Raw genomic sequence first — 20,173 nt, 5'->3', positions numbered from 1 at the left:
GTGATCATCAGGAACAGTGGTGATCGGTGATCATCAGAAACAGTGGTGATAGGTGATCATCAGGAACAGTGGTGATCAATGATCATCAGGAACAGTGGTGATCGGTGATCATCAGGAACAGTGGTGATCGGTGATCATCAGGAACAGTGGTGATCAATGATCATCAGGAACAGTGAAGATCGGTGATCATCAGGAACAGTGGTGATCGGTGATCATCAGGAACAGTGGTGATCGGTGATTATCAGAAACAGTGGTGATAGGTGATCATCAGAAACAGTGGTGATCAATGATCATCAGAAACACTGGTGATCTGTGATCATCAGGAACAGTGGTGATCGGTGATCATCAGGAACAGTGGTGATCAATGATCATCAGAAACACTGGTGATCGGTGATCATCAGGAACAGTGGTGATCAGTGGTTGGTTGCACTAGGTACCAGCTAGTTAATTATCAGCTAATTGTTTTTATTTCAGTTACATGAACAAGTGAAAGCAGAAAAGTGGACAAAGAGACTAAGAGACAATTAATTTAGCATTCATTTATTTCCCAAACAGGTGCTATATAACATACCTGACCCAAACCATGAGCTCTTTGTCAGAGTTAAACGAGTGTGTCGGAGCAGGTTTACACACTTTTCTTACTTTTCAAATTAAAAACCGAGAAACCTCACGCTACTGATCGTCATTACACGTTGTGTCAGTTCACATATTGACCAGCAGATGGCGCTGATGTAACATAAGAAACACAAGCCATCACTGATACACGACTGAAAGGTTTTCCCTGTTTTGGAGTATTTCTAAGAACAATTTCAGTGCTACTCTGATTAATGTTGATTGCTACTACATTCACCACAAGTGTCTTGTAATTACACATCACATATTTTCCTGTTAAAATAATAAAAATAGCCTGAATAGCAGTTTAGTTTTTAATCAAATTTTAAATTAAGATTAAGCTACAAAAACAAGATCTTACATCACTGACTAAAAGGTAAACACTCCTGTATAATTCTAAAATACAGGTTCAAACAATTCGCTTAACTTGTTATCCAGATTTAGACTTTCTATGCTATCCACAGGCGTGCTTAGGCCAGGTATTGATATGGTCACTTCTGCTGAAATATCTGCTAATGGTGGGAAACGTAATGTCACTATGATGCTCTGAAAATATTAACAAGGCTTTGGATTATTTTTAAGCTTTTCTGTTTTTAAAAACTATATAATTTGACACTTTCCTCAAAGTGACCTTTAGATTCAATCAGGTTAAACTTGAATATAGTTTCTAAGCAAACACTTCACACTAATAAAAATACATTATCCTGGTCGATTTAAACTCATCATTGGGACTGTGGTATATTTATTAGTATAGAATTTTAAGTAAAGTGGGCAGTGATGGCTCCAAAGGTTTACTAATCAGAATATTGGAGGTTCAAACCTGAATATTTCCAATCTGCCACTCTTACCTTGACTGTCTCTGCTCCAGACAACAAGCTGGTATATCACTTTAAATAGAACAAATCACTGTACTGTAAAGCGTATATGAATTCTTCTTCTTCTTCTATAATTAAACATAGTATGATATATCTCAAAGACATATTGTGATTCACCAAGTCCAACTAAAGGTTAAAGGGTTTAGGTTACAGCAACTGTAATAAACATGTTAGACAGCTGACAGGGCCTGAGATGAAAGTTGAACAAGCTTCCATTAAAGCGAAATTACTTAAAACAGCGGCCTAAGGATGGACCCTATATATATATATTTCATTATATATTTAATAGCCTATATATTTTTTTTTTTTGAGAAAGTGCAGTTAAGGTGCTTGCACAGTGGCCAATCAAGGACACTGCTTGCTCAAGGAAACGGGACGGGCAAAGTAACTGGTCAAATAAAGCTAATTAAGGTCACTGGTTAATAATAGACCCTGGTCAGTAAGGCACACTGGTCAATCATGGAACCCAGCCATTAATGGACACTAGCGAATCAAAGTCACTGACCAATCAAAGACAGGCCAGTCATAGACACTCACTGATCATATACACTGACCAATTATAAAAAATAAAAATAAAAAAAACAAGCAAATCATGGACACCAACCATTTAAGGACACTGGCCAATTCAGTACACTGAGCATTCATGGACACTGGCCAATCAAAGATATTGACCGATTATAGACACTGGCCAATTATGGGCAAACACTGACATCGACAGTGTGTGTGTGTGTGTGTGTGTCCATTACTTCCATTACTAAATATCTGGATTATTAATCATGTAGCTCTAGGGCAAAAATAATAATAAAAATTCCTTTAGACACTTTTGGTTGATCATTTATAATACATTAGTGGTTATGCGTGTGGTAGAGTGTGAAGAGATGTACATGCTCTTTCTTTCTTTGTCTTTCTTTCTATTCAGGGTTTATGAGAGTAAAGTCCTTGAAGCAATTACATTTGTAATTTGTGTTGTCTTTATTTAACAATCTCTCTCTCTCTCTATCTTAAAGACACTTTAACCAAAAATAAATAACCATTCTCCAGACCAGATTGGGTTTAATATAAGACTTTGAGCAATATGCTTTATTGAACATGTAAGGATATTTCATATATGTAGTTCAAAACCTGCAAGAAAAAATTGCTGTTTTTATACATTTATATATAACTTCTTTACAAATGCGGTTGAGATGTGGTGACGTTCTGCAGGTTAAGTGAGGGTTCCAAACAGTGTACAAATCTTAACATGCACATTTAATATACAGTTAACGATGGCAACGATGAGTGTCACCGCCATTCATTTACAGCTCCGACACGACCTGAAATGACGCCTTGGAATGTGTGTCTGCTTTACATTTCTTAATTGTTATTATTGTTATCATTATTATTATTATTATTATTATTTAAATAATCATCTCAACTATCTGTACAGGGACGAGCTCTAAACCAAATAACTTATCTGACAAGAAAAAAAAAGAGACATCAGTAAAATAATGATAAGGTAATAAATTAATCCCCAACTTCAAAACTAAACAAAAAAGCCCGCCCTGATTGAGCCGCGCCCTGAATCAAACTCTGCCCAATCATCATTAGGGCTCAAATCAGGAAGTGAGTCAGCAGCAATTCCTTTAAAATAAAAAAGAGAACAAAAAATACACAAAACTAAAAATAAATGGGCGGAGTCATTCCGTTTTCTCCATTTTCCCATCTTTTGATGGCGTCTCGTTCGTTTTGCGTAGCGGCGTTTTTTCCGAGTTGGAGTTTATCTGGCTGCCGTCAGGAGTTCCCGTGCTCTTGTTAGCCGAGTGCTTCTCCAGGTAGTTCAGCATTTCACTGAGGATCGTCTGGAAGGTGCTGAGAGCGGCGCAGATCGCCGGCGTGCCGAAACCGTGTGTGATCAGACTGTAACACATGAAACAAGTATATACAATTAGATAATAATAATAATAATAATAATAATAATAATAATAATAATAATAATAATAATCTAATATAGCATGCAATCAGATATTTTACAGCTTAGTTGTGCTCTATGCATGCTATAGGATTTCACTTAAATTGTGTTCAATATAATATGAAGTTATAAAGTAATTATTCCAGAACTTTCCACTGAAAGAATCCAACAGGTCCAAGTTGATGTACTTATACTTTTAGGAGGTTTTAATGTTTAATGTATAGTAAAATTATTAAATTTATTATATTCTTAAAACTGCTTTTAGAAGTTGTTAATTTTTTGAAAAAGAAAAATCAAGCTTGACATTTGGAAAAATGTCCAGGAATATGTTAAATAATCTTATTTTTCCTCATTTTTTTCCAGTCGTACAGAAGAAAGTACTAGATCTTTTTGACTATGCTTTAACTGTAATGTCATTGCAATGGAAATCAAGGCAGCAGCAGATGATAGATACTCATAACTATAATAACTCAGTAATTAATAAAAAAGAACTTCAGGTTATGATATGTAAATGAATATCATTTTTAAAAAAGCAAAACATTTCAGTGATTAAAAAAAATTTGGTATCATTTGAAAAAAAAAGTTTTGTGAAATTGTAGTTTGTGGGAGAAATGTACAGTTATGACATCAGCAAAAGGTTAAAGACAATTTTGTAAGTAAATAAAAATTATGTGTATAATAATATTACTCTTAGGGTCACTGAAATGTTTTGCTAAAAAAAGTGACAGGATTTTGAATTATTATTATTATTATTATTATTATTATTATTAGATTTGGCATCCTGTCCAGGGTGTTGACCCCCCCCCCCCCCCATGCCCTAGGCTTCAGCACCCCCCCTGTGATCCGGAATACAGAATAAAGCGGTATAGACGATAAGTGAGTGAGTAAGTGATTATTATTATTATTATTATTATTATTATAAGTAGTAGTAGTAGTAGTAGAAGTAGTTTGCATCTGTGTGTGCATGTTAGTACCTGAAATGTGTTAGATGTCTCTGAATATCTAAGTCCAGGATTGGTGTCGGTCTCGAAGAACCCAACGGAGAGCGATCCTGACTAAGTAAATCTTGAAATTCCTTACAGATCTGCCTACAAACACACACACAAACACCAATAAAATTTAGAAAACACAGTCTACATGTGCACAAAATGATATCCATGAAGTGATGGAGTGTTGTGATGGTGTTGCTCCTCCTTAACTTGTAGGTGGTTAAATATGTCTTTCTTTCTTTCCTGTTTTAATCAATACTATATATTTTTTATTTACATTTACAAACATTTGAATGTTTACTATTATACACACTCTGGCACTGATAAAGCATCCCTGTCGACTAGCTTAATGTTAGTGTATAAATGGTAAATATACTGTACAATACTGTTTAAAGATCTTAGACACATTGTGTGTGTTTTTTTTTTTTTTTTGGACAAAACTTGTTATATTTTATGACTGCATTATAAAGTCTATATGAAAAAATCTTAAAAAATATATATCTTACTGGAAAATATCTGTAGGCTAGAAAGGAAAGCAACGTGTTATGTAAAAGACCACTTTCACACTCTCTTCCGGGATTTGCATGCATGAAAAAGGAAGAAGGAATGTGACTGATTCTGTGGAATGTTCAGTAAATCAAAGCGCCTAATTCTCTTATAAAACTGCAAAAATTGTACCTGAGCCAATAGTTTAGGCAAAAAGTCATCACAGCAATTACTGACTTACTGGTTCTTAATGACATTTTTTTAATTTAAATTACATTTTTGTTTTTGATATCCTCGCTTTACAGCTGTGATTTGCATGTGATTTGCAAGACTATATACAATACTGTATATAAACCACTGGAAATGAATTAATATCAGTTAAAATATAATTAGTTTTTCCATTACCTACTGCAAAAAAAAGTATTTAGTTCTTAACAAAGTGTCCAGTTCCTTACTTGGTGGCCAGCACCATTTTCTTGCGGGCGTTCTGCTCTTTTGGCTCTGTGTGTTGCCGTGCCAGATGTTCTCCGACAGCTTTAGTGGGAAACTCTGTCTCACAGGTGTAGCCAAAATCCCGTGCTAGATGTAACGCTTCACCTGGACCGAAAAGGAGAAAATGGCAAACTTGCACGTAACACACTAAACATGGAGTAACAATCTACAAACCAGGTACAATCTACAAACAAGTCTATGGCATTTTCTATTAAATATTTTCCTGATTGTTTGTTTTATTGATTAATTTAGGCCACCATAGAAGGCATGTTTGTAAAGCAAACCTTGTTAATGTAATAATGTTAGATTTTAACATAAGAAACTGAAGATGTTTTAATCTTTCATTATGTAGTTGTTTGTTTCTTGGACAACATTTGTATATACTGTATTATCATATATTGTAGATATTATTCCAATGTAGCAATTAAAAATAACTGCCGGCTAAACTGAATAATTTTTTCACAAAGCTATCTTGTTTAAGGGAACAAATCTCTTTAAGTCTTTTTAAAATATCTCATCCATATTTCATTTTTTAAAGTAATTAATTAAACTAAGATTTTTAGACAACCGATTGGACTGGACTATTTACTGTACATTTTCTGTTTGAATTCTACAGTTACCAATTTCTTCACTTTGGTTTCAAAGACTAAACACTGATTTTAAGTTTTGCTGTTTGTTGTGTCTTTTTTTTATCCAACCTAGAGATGTTTGGATCTAGAGATTTGCTCATTCAAATATTTCCCAGCGCAGGCTTAGTCTTTCTAGTATTTTAGAAAATAGTGTTACGACATGTTTTTTTTTTTTTTTGCTTTTCTTTTTATTATTCATGTTAGTTTGGAATGTTTTCTCCAATGTTATCATGATTTTTGCTACAATTTCCACGTTTAGGTTTGTCACTTCTGTTGTTTCGACAAAAAAAAAAATATTAGGAAGCGATGTGTCAGACATACCTTCAACTAAAGACGTAAGTAGTGTGACATTGGCGGCTTTCCTACGGCCTGCTGGGAGATTCAGCCCCAACCTGTCCAACTTCTCTCTGAGGCACCGGCCACCGTTTTTAGACTTTGCTCTAATAGAGAAAGAGAGAGAGTTATTAATAAAAACATCATCAAACAATTAAATGTGTTAATTTTTTTTTTACAACAAACCTGTTCAAGAAAAGTAGGTAAACTTTTTTTTTTTTTTCTATATTAATAATAATGTTCTTATATCAACTACTTTGAAACTCCATCCCTGTGCACAAATAATATGTTTACATAGGAATTAAGTAATTTGCTTGTAAATTAATTTCATTGTAATTAAACTATTTATTGCAAAATCTAGAAAAGTTATTAAAGTCTTTGTGCTGTAACTGTGGTTCCAAATTTGTGTATTTGCTTACTTAGTACTAAAAAAAATCTGTTGCGTGTTTAAAAAAAAAAAAAAATACAGCATGGAATTTATTTATTTATTTATTTATGCATATTTTCATGAGAACTTGCTACCTAACCATCCCTGAGGGTCATTTTTAAATTCAAAACTGAAATTGCTAAAAGTTAAATATAACTCACACAGTTCACCAGTCATGATGTTTCTATCAATGTTTTACAAAAAGAAAATGAAGAAATGAAGATAGTAGACATTTTTTAATTATATAGGTTTATATAGGTGTAGTCTTTTACAATCTTCTTGGATAAACAAACAAAAAAATTATATATAAACATATATATAAAGCTCTTTGTTTCTCTCTTATTCTGTATGTGTGTGTGTGTGTGTGTGTGTGTGTGTGTGTGTGTGTAGTAGCAGTAGTAGTAGTAGTAGTGTAGTCAAGGCACCATCTTCATCCCTATCCAGTTTCCCTCATCTTTGCCCTTGTTTCTCTCTCTCTCTCTCACTCTCCCTCTGTCTCTTTTACTCATCAATAATAGATCCACTGGTTCTCCTACTCACCCCATCTTTTCCTCTTCCTCCCTCGCTCTCTCCCATTCTTTTTCCCCTTCATCTCAAAATCAAGTGCAATATCCTCATCCTCGTACTTTTCCTTCTCTGTTTCTTTCTCTTATTTTCTCTCTTTTGCTTTTTCCATGTTCACTTTCAGAGCCTAGGGTTAATGCTGTTTGTGCATATTACTTGTGTGTGTGTGTGTGTGTGTGTGTGTGTGTGTGTGTGTGTGTGTGTGTGTGTGTGTGTGTGTTACCTCCTGAGGATGCCCCCCAGCAGTGAGGCATTGAGACACTCTGGTGGAGACAGTCGCCTTTTGACTTCAGCTATGGTCACTTTGTATTTGGAGGTAGAGCTGAGAAGTGAGAGACGGCCAGGGACAGAGCAGAACAGATCTGTAGGGTTCACCACGCACGTGCCTCCTGGTGTTACCAATAAAAACAAACCAACAAATGGGAGGGTTAACGTTGTCTAATAATTGTGCTTCGCCAACAGCGTGACGCGTTTGTGTAAGTGCTTCTATCGCTATGTATGTTCAGCTGAGTTCTCAGGTTTTTATCGCACTTCCTAAATACATCCAAGCAATAAGGTTAGCTTTACTAGGAGCAAGTGAAGCCTGGCATCCCATCCAGGGTGTATTTAATTAGCTGGAACTGGCTTGAAGTTACTCATTTTTGAACCTCAAACTCAACCATGTGCAGCTAGCATGATCGTAAATTTATAACAATTTATACAATTCTAGTCACAAGAAAAAAAAAACTAGGGCTGTTTGTTTAGGTACACATGACGTTCACACTAGTGTTTTAATTGCTTTATGTCTTATGTTGTATACGCATACAGTTCAATTTTTTATTTTATCTAAATAAAGGTCCCCACAAAACTGTTTGAACTTCTGGGGACATTGGGGACAGTCCCCATTAGAAAAAAAAAAAACAGGTTTTCCTTTTTTTGTGCGTGTTTCAAACTTTTATTTAAAATCCTAAAAGCGCCTAATCATTATGTCTGGGTTTAGCAAACTATTAATTGGCAGTGATATTATTTATTACTGGAGTGTCCTCATAATGATGAAGGCACTCAAGTACACACAGGTATAGAAATGTATGATATGGCAGTTTAAAAGTTGTGTGGAAAGAACTATGTTTTATTCTCTTACTTTATTATTTATTCAGTTACTGAGATAAATAGCATTAATATGTGTACTAATGGAAAATCAAAAGATTAAGTAAGATGAAAGTGTGTACGTGTGTGTAGATGTTCGTGTGTAGTCATGCCTATGTGTGTTGATTTTTGGTGAAAACTAAATGTTCACATAAATACAGAAATATCTGACAATATTAAGTTTTAGGACATCTGCCTGTTCTCACTAAAAAAAAAACGACAACTGGTAACTGGTTAATGAGATTAATGTATAATGTGTGTGTGTGTGTGTGTGTGTGTATGCAAACAATATGTTTATAACTTGGTGAAAAGTGTATGTCCCCATAAGGGTAGATGCCTAACCTGAAATTTCACTGACATTTTTGGTCCTTAATTAGTTTATAGCTTTTATGCAGTTTAAATAATAGTGAGTTAATAAGTTAAACAAATAAAATGTTTCATTTTACCAACATTAATATTAGGGTTAAATTATGTACACCCTATATGAAGGTCCTTATAAGGAGAAGTAGTACAAGTGTGTGTGTGTGTGTGTGTGTGTGTGTGTATGCTCTCGAGTCTGTGTGTGTGTGTGTGTGTGTGTGTGTGTGTGTGTGTGTGTGTGTGTGTGTGTGTGTGTGTGCTCCTGAAGGAGGTTTCTGGCTGCAGGGTCTCTCACCTGCACCGCTGCATGTCAGTCAATGTGAAGCGGTCTGACAAACCCAAGATCTCACCTAGCATTCAAGTTAACATCGCATTAATTCACCCCCAAAAAAATGTTTTGATTCAAAGTAGTTTGTATTTTATGTTGCCAAGGGCGATTGAAAAAGAGCTATTGCCGGTAGTCTGGTCGCGAGCGTCGGGCCCAGAGGCGATAGCGAGTATTTAAGCGCTGGAGAGTAGCCTGAGGCGCAGCGCTCAGCGATCACAAAGCGAATCAAGTGCTTTTTACGAGTTTGCCACGAAAATTAAAGTTAGAGGGGGGAAAAAAGACATAGGCCAAATGCCAGTCTAGTTCTGATTCAAATGTAGCAGCGGTGTGTTTATGGGGTCGCCAGATCAACCAGCACACACACGCATACACACACATACACATTTGTTTTACTAAGCTTACCTACACCCTAATCTTTTTTTGAACTATAATTCCAGTAAGCAAAAAAGAAACATTTATTCTTATTACTGTAATTAGTAAAGAGGTTCTCCTTGTGGCCACTACAAAAACATTCGCACAAGGTCAACCCCATCAGCTATTCCTATAATTCTAGTCCCCAACAAGATAAACACAAAGACATTTGCTGAATTATGAGGACATTTCACATTTCACCTTCCACTCACATGAACAGCTTAATAATGCACATAATTCATGTTTTGCAAGAACTAAATCTCACCCCAACCATAACCTCATTAACCACAAGAAAACTTTTTCTTAAATGCTGTAAATCTGTTTGCATTCTGAGGACCAAGGAAATGTCCTCAGTACATCAGCTATGCTAGATATTTCTATCCTTGTGGGGGGACGTTTGGACCTCATTGAGATATTAAAAAACAGTCAGTTATAACCTATTCGACTAAATCACACCAATATTCTAACTTTTGTTACAGCTTTCTAGAGTGTTCTGCTGCATTTCATTACATTCTTAATGAATGAATTCTTTAAGAAACAAATAAAGGCTCGTGTGTTGTATAACGTTTTGCCATATTATTTAAACTAATGCAACATTTTACGCAGTTCATGTAAATTCTACAGTAGTACAACACCAGGGGTCAAAGGTGGCTCAGTGGTTAAGGTGTTAAAGTACTGATCGAAAGGTCCCAGGGTCAAATCCCAACACCACTGCTCCAAGGTTGCCACTGGTGGGACCTCTGTAAGGCCCTTAACCCTTGACTGCTCAGATGTATAATAAACTGGACATATGCCACAAATGTAAACGTAAGATGTTTCTATTCTTGGTCCTTATAGAGACATAAAAACATGTGGACAGACAGACAAAGTATAATGATCGGAAAGGGTAATGTTATTCTAATGTCCATAAGAAGATGCATGCTCTGTGCATTAGCCTGGAAATGTTTCCTACACACACACACTACACTCTAAAGGGGAGAGGCTAATCTTGATCAAATTCCTGGAAGCTACATGCACTAATGATTAAAACGCGCGCGACTCCTCTAACCAGAGCGCGCGCGTTTCCTGAGTGATCTCTTTAGAAAAGGAAAAAAAAGAGATGGATAGATAGAAAGAAAGAAAGAAAAAGCTCGATGTGAATATTCAGGCGAGTCGAAGTTGCAGTGAGTGTGAACAACATTAAATATGATCTCCGCTGCATTCGGGGCTCGAGCCGTATTAACATATCAAAGCGGCCGCCCGAGGCGCGAGAGAAGCCATCGATACCGGGAGCGCGAGGCAAAGCAAAGATTATTGGTTGTGATGGCTCTGGAACCGGCGGAGCTCGCGGCTAAAATCCTCCGTTATAAAGAAAGAGAGAGAGAGAGAGAGAGAGAGAGAGAGAGAAAAACACGGGGGTGAGAGCGATGGGAGACGCGCGCGCCGCATGGATCCGCGCGCACAGAGAGGCAGAATTTTATTCAAGAACAAAAAAAAAAAGAGAGAAAAAAAATAGATAAAGAAAGAAAAGTTAGCAAACGGCGCGCACTATAGGTGAGATTCATGCAGAATGATAAATAACTGATGTTATTTGATGATAGAATAGAAAGTAATAATAATAATAATAATAATAATAATAATAATAATTATAATAATAATACGCAGTGTTATGTTTGATAACTATTACAATGTTGTCAAATAAATATTTATCGTTCTTTAATTTAGAACACTGACGTTTATATATTTAGTAATTTGTCTGTTGGTTTGTTTAATAAAATAGTAATAATTATTTCTCATTTAAAATTTAAGTACATTTTACATTAGCTTTTTCCCCACTAAATTATATATATATATATATATATATATATATATATATATATATATATATATAGAGAGAGAGAGAGAGAGAGAGAGAGAGATAGATAGATAGATAGATAAATAGATAGAGTTTTTATGTTTGTTTATCTTATATAAGTCTATTGTTTTGTTTTGTTTTTTTTTTTATACATTTTTATTTCACAAAACCCCCTTCTGTAGGTTCAGGTTTTTATTCACATTCTGTGTTTCTAAAATAAAACCCAACAACAAAAGGAGAACAAAAGGTGAAATCACGATGGAAAGCGATGCCTCAGTATTGTATGTTTTTAATGAGAGACACTCCAGCTAACGGGCAGCAAAGACTGAAAAAAACACGCGAGTTAAATAATTTAAATGTCCCTCAGTGTGTGTGTGTGTATGTGTGTGTGCGCGCGTGTGCGCGTGCATGCGTGTTCGGACTTACCCCGTCGGATAACCCCGCCTTGTCCGTTCAACATGAGCCCGCATTGCGCGTCCACGGACCCCTACAACACACACATTACAGGAGCGTCAATTCTAATCCAATCCGCAACAGTACAACCACTGAATTTCTATAATATTTTAAGAATTCCAGCAACGTTTTCAAACAGTTTAATAATAATAATAATAATAATAATAAAAGTGTTGGAACCTAGTAGACTGTAACACATTTCTTCAAAAATTCTATCAAGCTTTACAAAATCTCAGTACAATCTCAACCATTCTTTTGCATTCTATAATATTCTAACCAGGTTTTTTTTTTGTATTTATTTTTTTATAATATAATAATGTTTGTGTTTCGTATGGGACTATGTATTGAATTCTGGTACCTTCTACATTTGCTGTAAATTCCCCAAAATTCTCGTAAAGTATTCAATGCCTCGTCCTTGACAGTAAGGTAAATTTTATTGCATTGTAGTAAATTACACAGCGTTGTATGAAATTCTACAGCATTACTGTAAATTCAGCGATTTTATAGTAATTTCAACAGTGTAATAGTAAATCTATAATAGAATTAACGCCACCATAGCACACTTTACAGCATTCTATATATAATTGCATTATGCAAAATTTTACTGCTTTCGAGTAAATTTTACTTAATTCTATCAAATTCTACTGCAGACTAGTATATTCTACAATGTGGTGGTAAATTTACTACATTCTTGTCCTACTGCATACAAGAGAATTCTATAGTGATAAAGTAAATTCTACTTTATATTATATATATTTTTAGATTATAAAAATTAAATATCACAATTATCTAGTACATTCTAGAGTTTAATAGTAAATTATACTGCATTGTAGTTAATAATAAAGTGTTATACGACATTAAACTGCATTCTAGGAAATTCTACAATGCTATGGTACGTTTTAATACAATGTTGTCGGTTCTACTGCATTGTGGTTGATTTTAAAGCATTACAATTGATTTTAGAAAATGTATTAATTAATAGTGAATTCTACTCGACTTTAGTAAATTATACAGCATCACAGAAAACTATCTTATTGTACATTGGATTAGATGTTTAATATTATGGAGGTATATATGTGTGTCTTTTTATAAATAATCTTGTAAACACTTCATTGATAGTTATTATAGATATTATATTAATAAATATTAAGTATCAGATGCCATTTTTTAAAATTTAGTTTTAAATAGCATGAATGGATGTGTGTAGACTCAAGTGAAGCCATAATTTTATGCAGAGAAGTTGGCACCATTTGTGATGTCTGAATGTTTTAATTGTAAAATTCAGAACTGGGTATAAACTCAGCATTGAACTATTAAAAGATAATTCTGCATGTTAAAAACGTTTAATTGCTGTAGACTAAGCACCTAACAAACAAACAACCAAAGAGGTCAATGTACAATATTAGAAAAATAGTTAAGCTAGAGTTCTTGAGGTTGTTTAGATTTATCTCCCTTCATGAATAATATAACTTTTCCATCAGAGATGGTTCTCAATGGAAGCAGAATAGAAGGCTAACAACCTATAACCATTGATCCAACCACTGAAGACACCTTTATTCTAAAAAAATATCAGTCTTTTGGCCAGGCTACGTGGAATAAAGCTTTAAAGGTATGTCTATGGTGTGAACATGTAACTGAAATTATTCTTACAGCCACAAAGTATTCATGTTTCCAGGTAAAACATTTTCCTTGATGATACCACACAATCAGAAAGGATACTACCTGAATTCTTAAGACAGTAAGTGTATAAGGACTGCCTTACAACTTTATTCTCAACCCTAACTAATGGTTTCACATGCTTATTCGAAGCAAAGTGATGCACAGTAAAGTTACAAAGACAATGAAAATTAGGAAAGTCCATAAGGTAATCCATGAGGCTTGCAAACTGGCTAACATTTGCTGTGCACTTGGACACCGGATTCATGATTTTTCCATAAATAATAAAACACACACAATATATATATATATATATATATATATATATATATATATATATATATATATATATATATATATATATATATATATGGTGCTTTAAATAGCGATAAAGGTATTTTTTCCATGTACTCTTAAAGAACCATTTGGGACAAAATGCCTAGACCACCCAGTAGAACAAAACCAAGCAAAACATTTGCTAATAATTGTAGATAAATAATGTTTGGCCACAACCAAATGCTTTCCTATAGCATAATGCTAACATTGCTTTAAGAGAAATTACCTAACTTTCACAGTAAATTTATTTATTCATTGTTTTTATTTATGTTGACATTTAAAAACTGAGAACATGCAATGACCTAAACAAAACCACAGTTGCGTAAGATCATAAATACGATTATTTCTGTCTTTTGCGTCTTATTTTTTGGAAGACGCCGATTTAAACGTGTGTGATTCCATTACAACATAAACAAACAAACCAACAAATAAACAAAAACAGGCGCTGGTTTATCCAATTATTAAAGGCAGTAAGTAAATAGAGTCAGGGTTTAACATCGCGTGTATAGTATTTTTCTGACGTCATAAATGATCACGACCACGTTGTGTGTATTAAGCTGCTTTTAAAATGAAATTGCCTACAACTAACTACATACAGCGTTTGGTGGAAACTGCGGAAATTATTATTGTTATTAATTATTAATAATATATTAATGGATAAACTCATGTTTCAGTGATATCGCGAGATTTTTTTTTTATCAAACGTTAATCCGTCTCACGAGCCGCGACCAGACCCCACAACAAAGAGTAACACGCACACACACAAGTACTATGGTTTATAAAGTGCCATACTGCCGAGCTTGTGTAAGCCTTTAAAAAAATCCTCCTTTTTTCTTTTTCTTCCTCATGCAGTTAAAGTGATTATAAAATCAATACACACAGAAAGAAAGAAAGAAAAACTCTCAAGCTCAGAGATAAATTATGCGGGAAGGTACCAGGGCCACGGGGCAGCTCCTATTGTTCCGCGTGCCAAATCTTTTTTAGCGGCTCAGAGATGTACTTTGTACGCGCGAGACTCTGTTTTGCCCCGCATCTGTTCCGGTGAAGCCCCGCACCGGGCCGCGTGCGCCTTTTTTTTATTATTTAGAAAGGTCGGAAACCTTTTTTCACGCGACTTTATGCACGATTCTTTGCGGGGATTTTTGGCGTGCGTGCGTGCGTGCTTGAGTGTGTGTCTACATGTGTGTGTTGTGTCTCGTCTTTATTTAACTAACGCGGGCGTGCAGAGCGAGTCGCCTAAAAAACTATTGAGAAAGAATCAAAACAAGCCGCACGCGACAACTGCGGTGTAAACAAAGGCGCTCAGAATTCTTTTCGCACCCGACTGTTTCACACGGTTGTTTAACGCAAAGCTAATATTCTATTATTCATGTTATTTGTAAAAACATATAATTTGGCTATAAATAGGCAGTGATGCATATAACAGATGCGCATCAATCAGTTTTCGTTATCTATATTAAAAAATCATAAATATATAGTTTCAAAAATTTGCAGGGATGCATAAAAATGCACTGAATAAAAACAGCTTTAACTCTGAATTTCTAGACAAGCTCTGCAATGTAAACCTCACATCATAATGATTTTAATATTCAATGAATATATCAAAATTATGATATATGGGCGTACGTACATTATTTATTGTAGAATTAAAAATTTCAGGCGCGTGCACACGCATGCAGCACGACATTTTTGCGTTTTGTTAAAAAAAACCTGTATGGTCGCGAATCATGAACCGAGCTCCATCTCGTATTTACTCACTTTCCTTCTCTTTAACTCGCCAGTTAAACTTGACCCGCGCGCAGGATGTCTTTGCATAAATAACCAGTTGATTGACATTAAGTCCTAAATTGGATAAACTACGGTGCACTACTGCGGAGGATTTGGCCTTTTGTCCGCGCGCCTTTTCCAAGCCCTTAATCCTCCCTTTTAACGGAGAGGCGCGCGCATTCACGCGATTCATTCCGACCTCTCAATAGCACAATGCAACGCAAAAACATACACCTAAAATTAGACTTCATTCTGTGGCAGCAGTTTCTCTTTTTCTCAAACGCTCAAAAGAACGACACGCATAAAGAGAGCGTCTGTTGACTTCATTTCCATGAATCGGCTCTGCTTTTAAAAGGAAATGGAATGAAAAAAAAATCAAGATTTTTTAATAACCTTTAACTGTATCCAGAAAAGCTGCAATTAATTAAAATAAATAAATAGTTAAAAGCATTTTGATTTTTTTTTTCATTTGAATATGAATTATTAATTAGAATTTTCCTCCATAAAGTTCACAATGTTCCATAATAAAATAGATTTTAGGCCCACTCCTAAAAAAACTAAATTAAACAAAATATATATTTAACGCGACGTTTATTTTGTAGGTTGATAATACATTACTTAATTATTGTTAATTTTTCATAACATAAATAATTTATTTGAATTTATGTAGAAAGCAAGATTGCTATATTTTTTTGTCCTTTGTTTATTTGATATTATTTAATCATTTTAACATCCCTGATTTATGTTGTAAATGTGGCACATTAATTTGAACATTAATTGACTTTTAAAAGTAATTGATAACTTATTTTATGAATCTACTGGAAAATATATGTTTCCAGTAATTTAAGCATAATGCTTGTTTGTTTGTTTGTTTTTGTTCGTCCAGCTGATTTGCGTCAAATTTATACAATGTAATGAAGTCAAGGTCATGTACCGCCTGTCTTGTGTGTGTGTGTGTGTGTGTGTGTGTGTGTGTGTGTGTGTGTGTGTGATTTGTAATTTGTGTGTGTTGTGCATGCTTGGACAGTATTAGTTTGAAGGGGGTTGGGGGGGGGGTAGTTAGGTAGATGCACGTGCTGGTACCTGTAGGTCATCAGCCCCCGGCGGAAGCCCCAGACCGGCCCCGGGCAGCAGCCTTTGCTCGGGGTGCACCCCGTACTGCGAGCCGTGGCTCACGAGCGACAAGTCGTGCCGTCGGTAAGCGTCCAGGCAGCCGAGTTCGCGTCGCTGCTCGTCCAGGCACGACGACTTGAGCGCGCGCGCGCCGTGTAGGTTGATGAAGTCGGTCGGCTCGCCGTGATGGTGCAGCTGCTGGTAGTACTGCTGCGAATAGTACGCGTCGGCGTTCACGGCGGCGTGGTGCCCGTGCTGAAAGTCGTAGTGGAAAGACTGGTGATGCAAGGGCGTGTACTGGTGGTTGGCGGGGAAGTACGGTGACGCGAACTCGGTCCCGGTGGCCGGGTACGTGAGCGGAGATGACGACGAGTAAGCCACCGACGAGTTGGCCACCGACTCCAGGCAGCCGAGCTGCATCAAACGATAGCTGTTTGATCCGTCATGACGTATCTGTGCAAAAAAAAGAGGAGTGTGTGTGAGTGAGAAAGAGGGAGAGAGAGAGGGAGGGAAAATAAATATATGACGGATGTCATTTAACGAGCGCTCGCAGCTACACTCAACTACAAGTCGTGCGCGCTGCTTCGTTCAACTACAACCTTGTCGTTTTTTTTTTAAGAAACACTCGGCCTTGACAAACACGTAAATGTACACAACATTTACACAGTCGCTCACACACGCGTGCACACACACAGAAACTCTCTCTCTCTCTCTCTCTTACACACACACACACACGCACATGCCTCAAAGCCTCTTTTTTAGAGGCGTACCTGACGGCGGTGTCACTCTCCTCCGCGCCTGGGAGGGAAGAGAAGGGAGCGCACGGGTGTGTAACAAGAAAAAAAAACACCGTTTTCCCCTCCTTCTGTATCCTGCATCCGTCTAGCCGTCTATCTCTCTATCACTTGTCTATCAGTAGGTGTGGATGTTTTGTGTGAGTATAGAGTTATTATCTCGTGCCAAATCTATTAACAATCTTAATATCTCCCCAACACTGACACTGACAAAAACATGGAAGGAGAAATGCATGAATGTAGTGTGTGTGTGTGTGTGTGAGAGAGAGAGAGAGATATCGAAAGAAGAAGAGAGAGAGAGAGAGAGTGTGTGTGTGTGTGTGTGTGTGTGTATGTTAAAGTGTGCGCGCGTGCGTGTGTGCATATATTTTTTTTATCCTGATGGACATTATAAAATCATATATTTATTCCTGATCATTTTCTACACCAAACACACACACACACACACACACACACTCACATACACACATACATATATGCACACTGCTATTTTGCTTATGATGCAAACAAAAATAATTAATATTATTATGAGTATGTATATATAAATGCTGCAAAAAAAAGTATGCATTTTTTTAAAAATCAATTGAATAAAAAAAAAACTACCTCGGCATCATGAACCAGTCCCGGAAAGGTGGCTGACATTCTCGCGCTTCCGACAAATAAAACCTCCCCCGGATTATCCTCGCCCGAATCAAACTCAGCAAAGAAAGAAAGGAAGGAAGGAAGAAGGGAAGAAAGGAAAAAACAGGACAGGAGGATGCAAAAAAAATAATAAAAAATTCCGCCGGAAAAACAGATGAAATCGTGGCCTGTCTGTGTGTCGGTGTGTCGGTTGCAAAAGTGCGTTTGCGTGTCTCTCCTCTCCCCACTGCACCGAGCGGCTCCCTGGCTCGGATTATGTACTTGCCGGGGTTTTTCTCCGGCTGATGTCGTAGGTCCCTTGGTAATATCGAAGTTTTGAAAATTAAGCATCAGCATTGAGGAATGGGAGGACAATAGAGAGAGAAGGAGCCTCATCCCTGGAGACACGGAATAAATATTGTATCTTCGCCTAATAAGGAACCGAGTGCGCTTTCAACACTTTTTGATGATTTTTTTCCCATTTTTGCGCCGACATTTTGCTTCTCTCTGTTTGGTTGTTGTTTTTTCGGATTTTCATTTTTCTTTTCTCTTTTCTTTCTTTCTTGCTTTGCAGGAAATAAACGTAAGTTCGGTTTTATACATATTGAGGGTGAAAACCATGTTTAGTGCGGAAATAAAAACGTTTGTTGGAATGATGCTTGGATTCGTGTCGGGTTGATTTTCTTTTCTTTTTTAGCGTTTGTTTCTTTATGCAGCAAAAAAACCCCGACAAATTCGTGATGATTCTATTAAACCAATTACTACTACAACTACTACTACTATAATAATAATAATAATAATAATAATAATAATAAAGTAAAAAAAAAAATAATGATAGTAAAGTAATAATAATGTTCGATCACACCTTTTTCAGAAATATATTATGAATGATTTTTTTTTACACCAATTTGTGATTTCAGTTTAAAAATAAACCAAACAACAAACCACAAACATCAGTCAGTTCTGCTCACTATTGAACTCATTTCTACATTGTTTCTGAAATCTGTTGCGTCTTTTTCATTCCGTTTGGGATTCAGCCAAATCTCCTTTCTTTCCCCTTTTCTTTCACTCTTTTCCTTTCTCTTTTCTTTTTTAAATTTAAACTAGATTGACTTCTCGCTCATTCTCAGGCTTTATGGCCGCTTAGTGGACCATGTATCAGCCTGGCTTTTTGTTAGGCAGGAAAAAAAAAAAAAACATCCGCGTCATTTTCATGTCTTTAAAAAAAAAACGATTAGTGCGTGCGTGTGTGTGTGTGTGTGTGTGTGTTGAACTCGTTCTTCGGTTTCGGTCAAATGAGCGCGTCTCTGAGGGGGATGCTCTGTCAAAATGTGCGCATACACACACGCGCGCGCGGGTGCACTTAGAACTGAACCTGGAGCGTTAACCTGCTTAGTGTTGTTATGAGTTAATAATAAGAATAAAACGAAATGGTACTAATGGTACCTTGGATAAAGAGTACCTTTTTTTTTTTTTACTTTAAAGGTGCACTGGTTTCTAAAGGCACTACAGGTGTACGCTTAAGGGCACCAGATCAATGGGCCATTTAGTACATTTAGTACCGCTTTTATTTCCCTTTCATTTAGCATTTTTGTATCAGTGTTGGACTGTTGGAGGGAGAAATCCGATATTAAACATAAGGTGTGTGTATGTGTGTGTGAAATATCACATCCATGCGCCACCCCACCCATCAGTTTTGTGAGTCGGTTATTCTCTCTATCTCTCTCTCTCTCTCTCTCTATATATATATATATATATATATATATATATATATATATATATATATACAAACGATTATACATCACAAATAAAAAAGTAAAACATTTGAATATGTATGTCAGTCTTTGTTTTTGTCTGGCCACAAGCTTGTCACGTGACACCGTCGTCCAATCACATCACGGACCGGCAGTTAACTTTTTCACACATCCATAATTACAGATGTATTTATTATCTGATTTATTTTACTCGGGTTTTAGATCTGTGTGGTTGAGGTAAAGTCACATTATCTAATTTTATAAAT

At 36.0% G+C, this 20,173-nt stretch overlaps 1 protein-coding gene across 1 annotated transcript; it reads right to left on the bottom strand.

Moving 5' to 3' along the window:
* Positions 1–2,577: 2,577 nt before the first annotated feature.
* tfap2d (transcription factor AP-2 delta (activating enhancer binding protein 2 delta)) lies at positions 2,578–18,549 on the bottom strand. The gene is given in 10 exon segments (XM_053488455.1): positions 2,578–3,383; positions 4,410–4,523; positions 5,366–5,507; positions 6,353–6,471; positions 7,579–7,744; positions 11,840–11,900; positions 16,709–17,191; positions 18,136–18,258; positions 18,260–18,394; positions 18,397–18,549. Coding segments are annotated over 10 exon segments (1,716 nt in total). The 3' UTR covers positions 2,578–3,163.
* Between the last annotated feature and the right edge of the window lie 1,624 nt (positions 18,550–20,173).

The sequence above is a fragment of the Clarias gariepinus genome, chromosome 2 (assembly GCF_024256425.1).
Source record: "Clarias gariepinus isolate MV-2021 ecotype Netherlands chromosome 2, CGAR_prim_01v2, whole genome shotgun sequence".
Classification (NCBI taxonomy): domain Eukaryota; kingdom Metazoa; phylum Chordata; class Actinopteri; order Siluriformes; family Clariidae; genus Clarias; species Clarias gariepinus.
The sequence above is the reverse complement of the archived record's forward strand: the minus strand, read 5'-3'. Positions and strand labels throughout refer to the sequence as shown.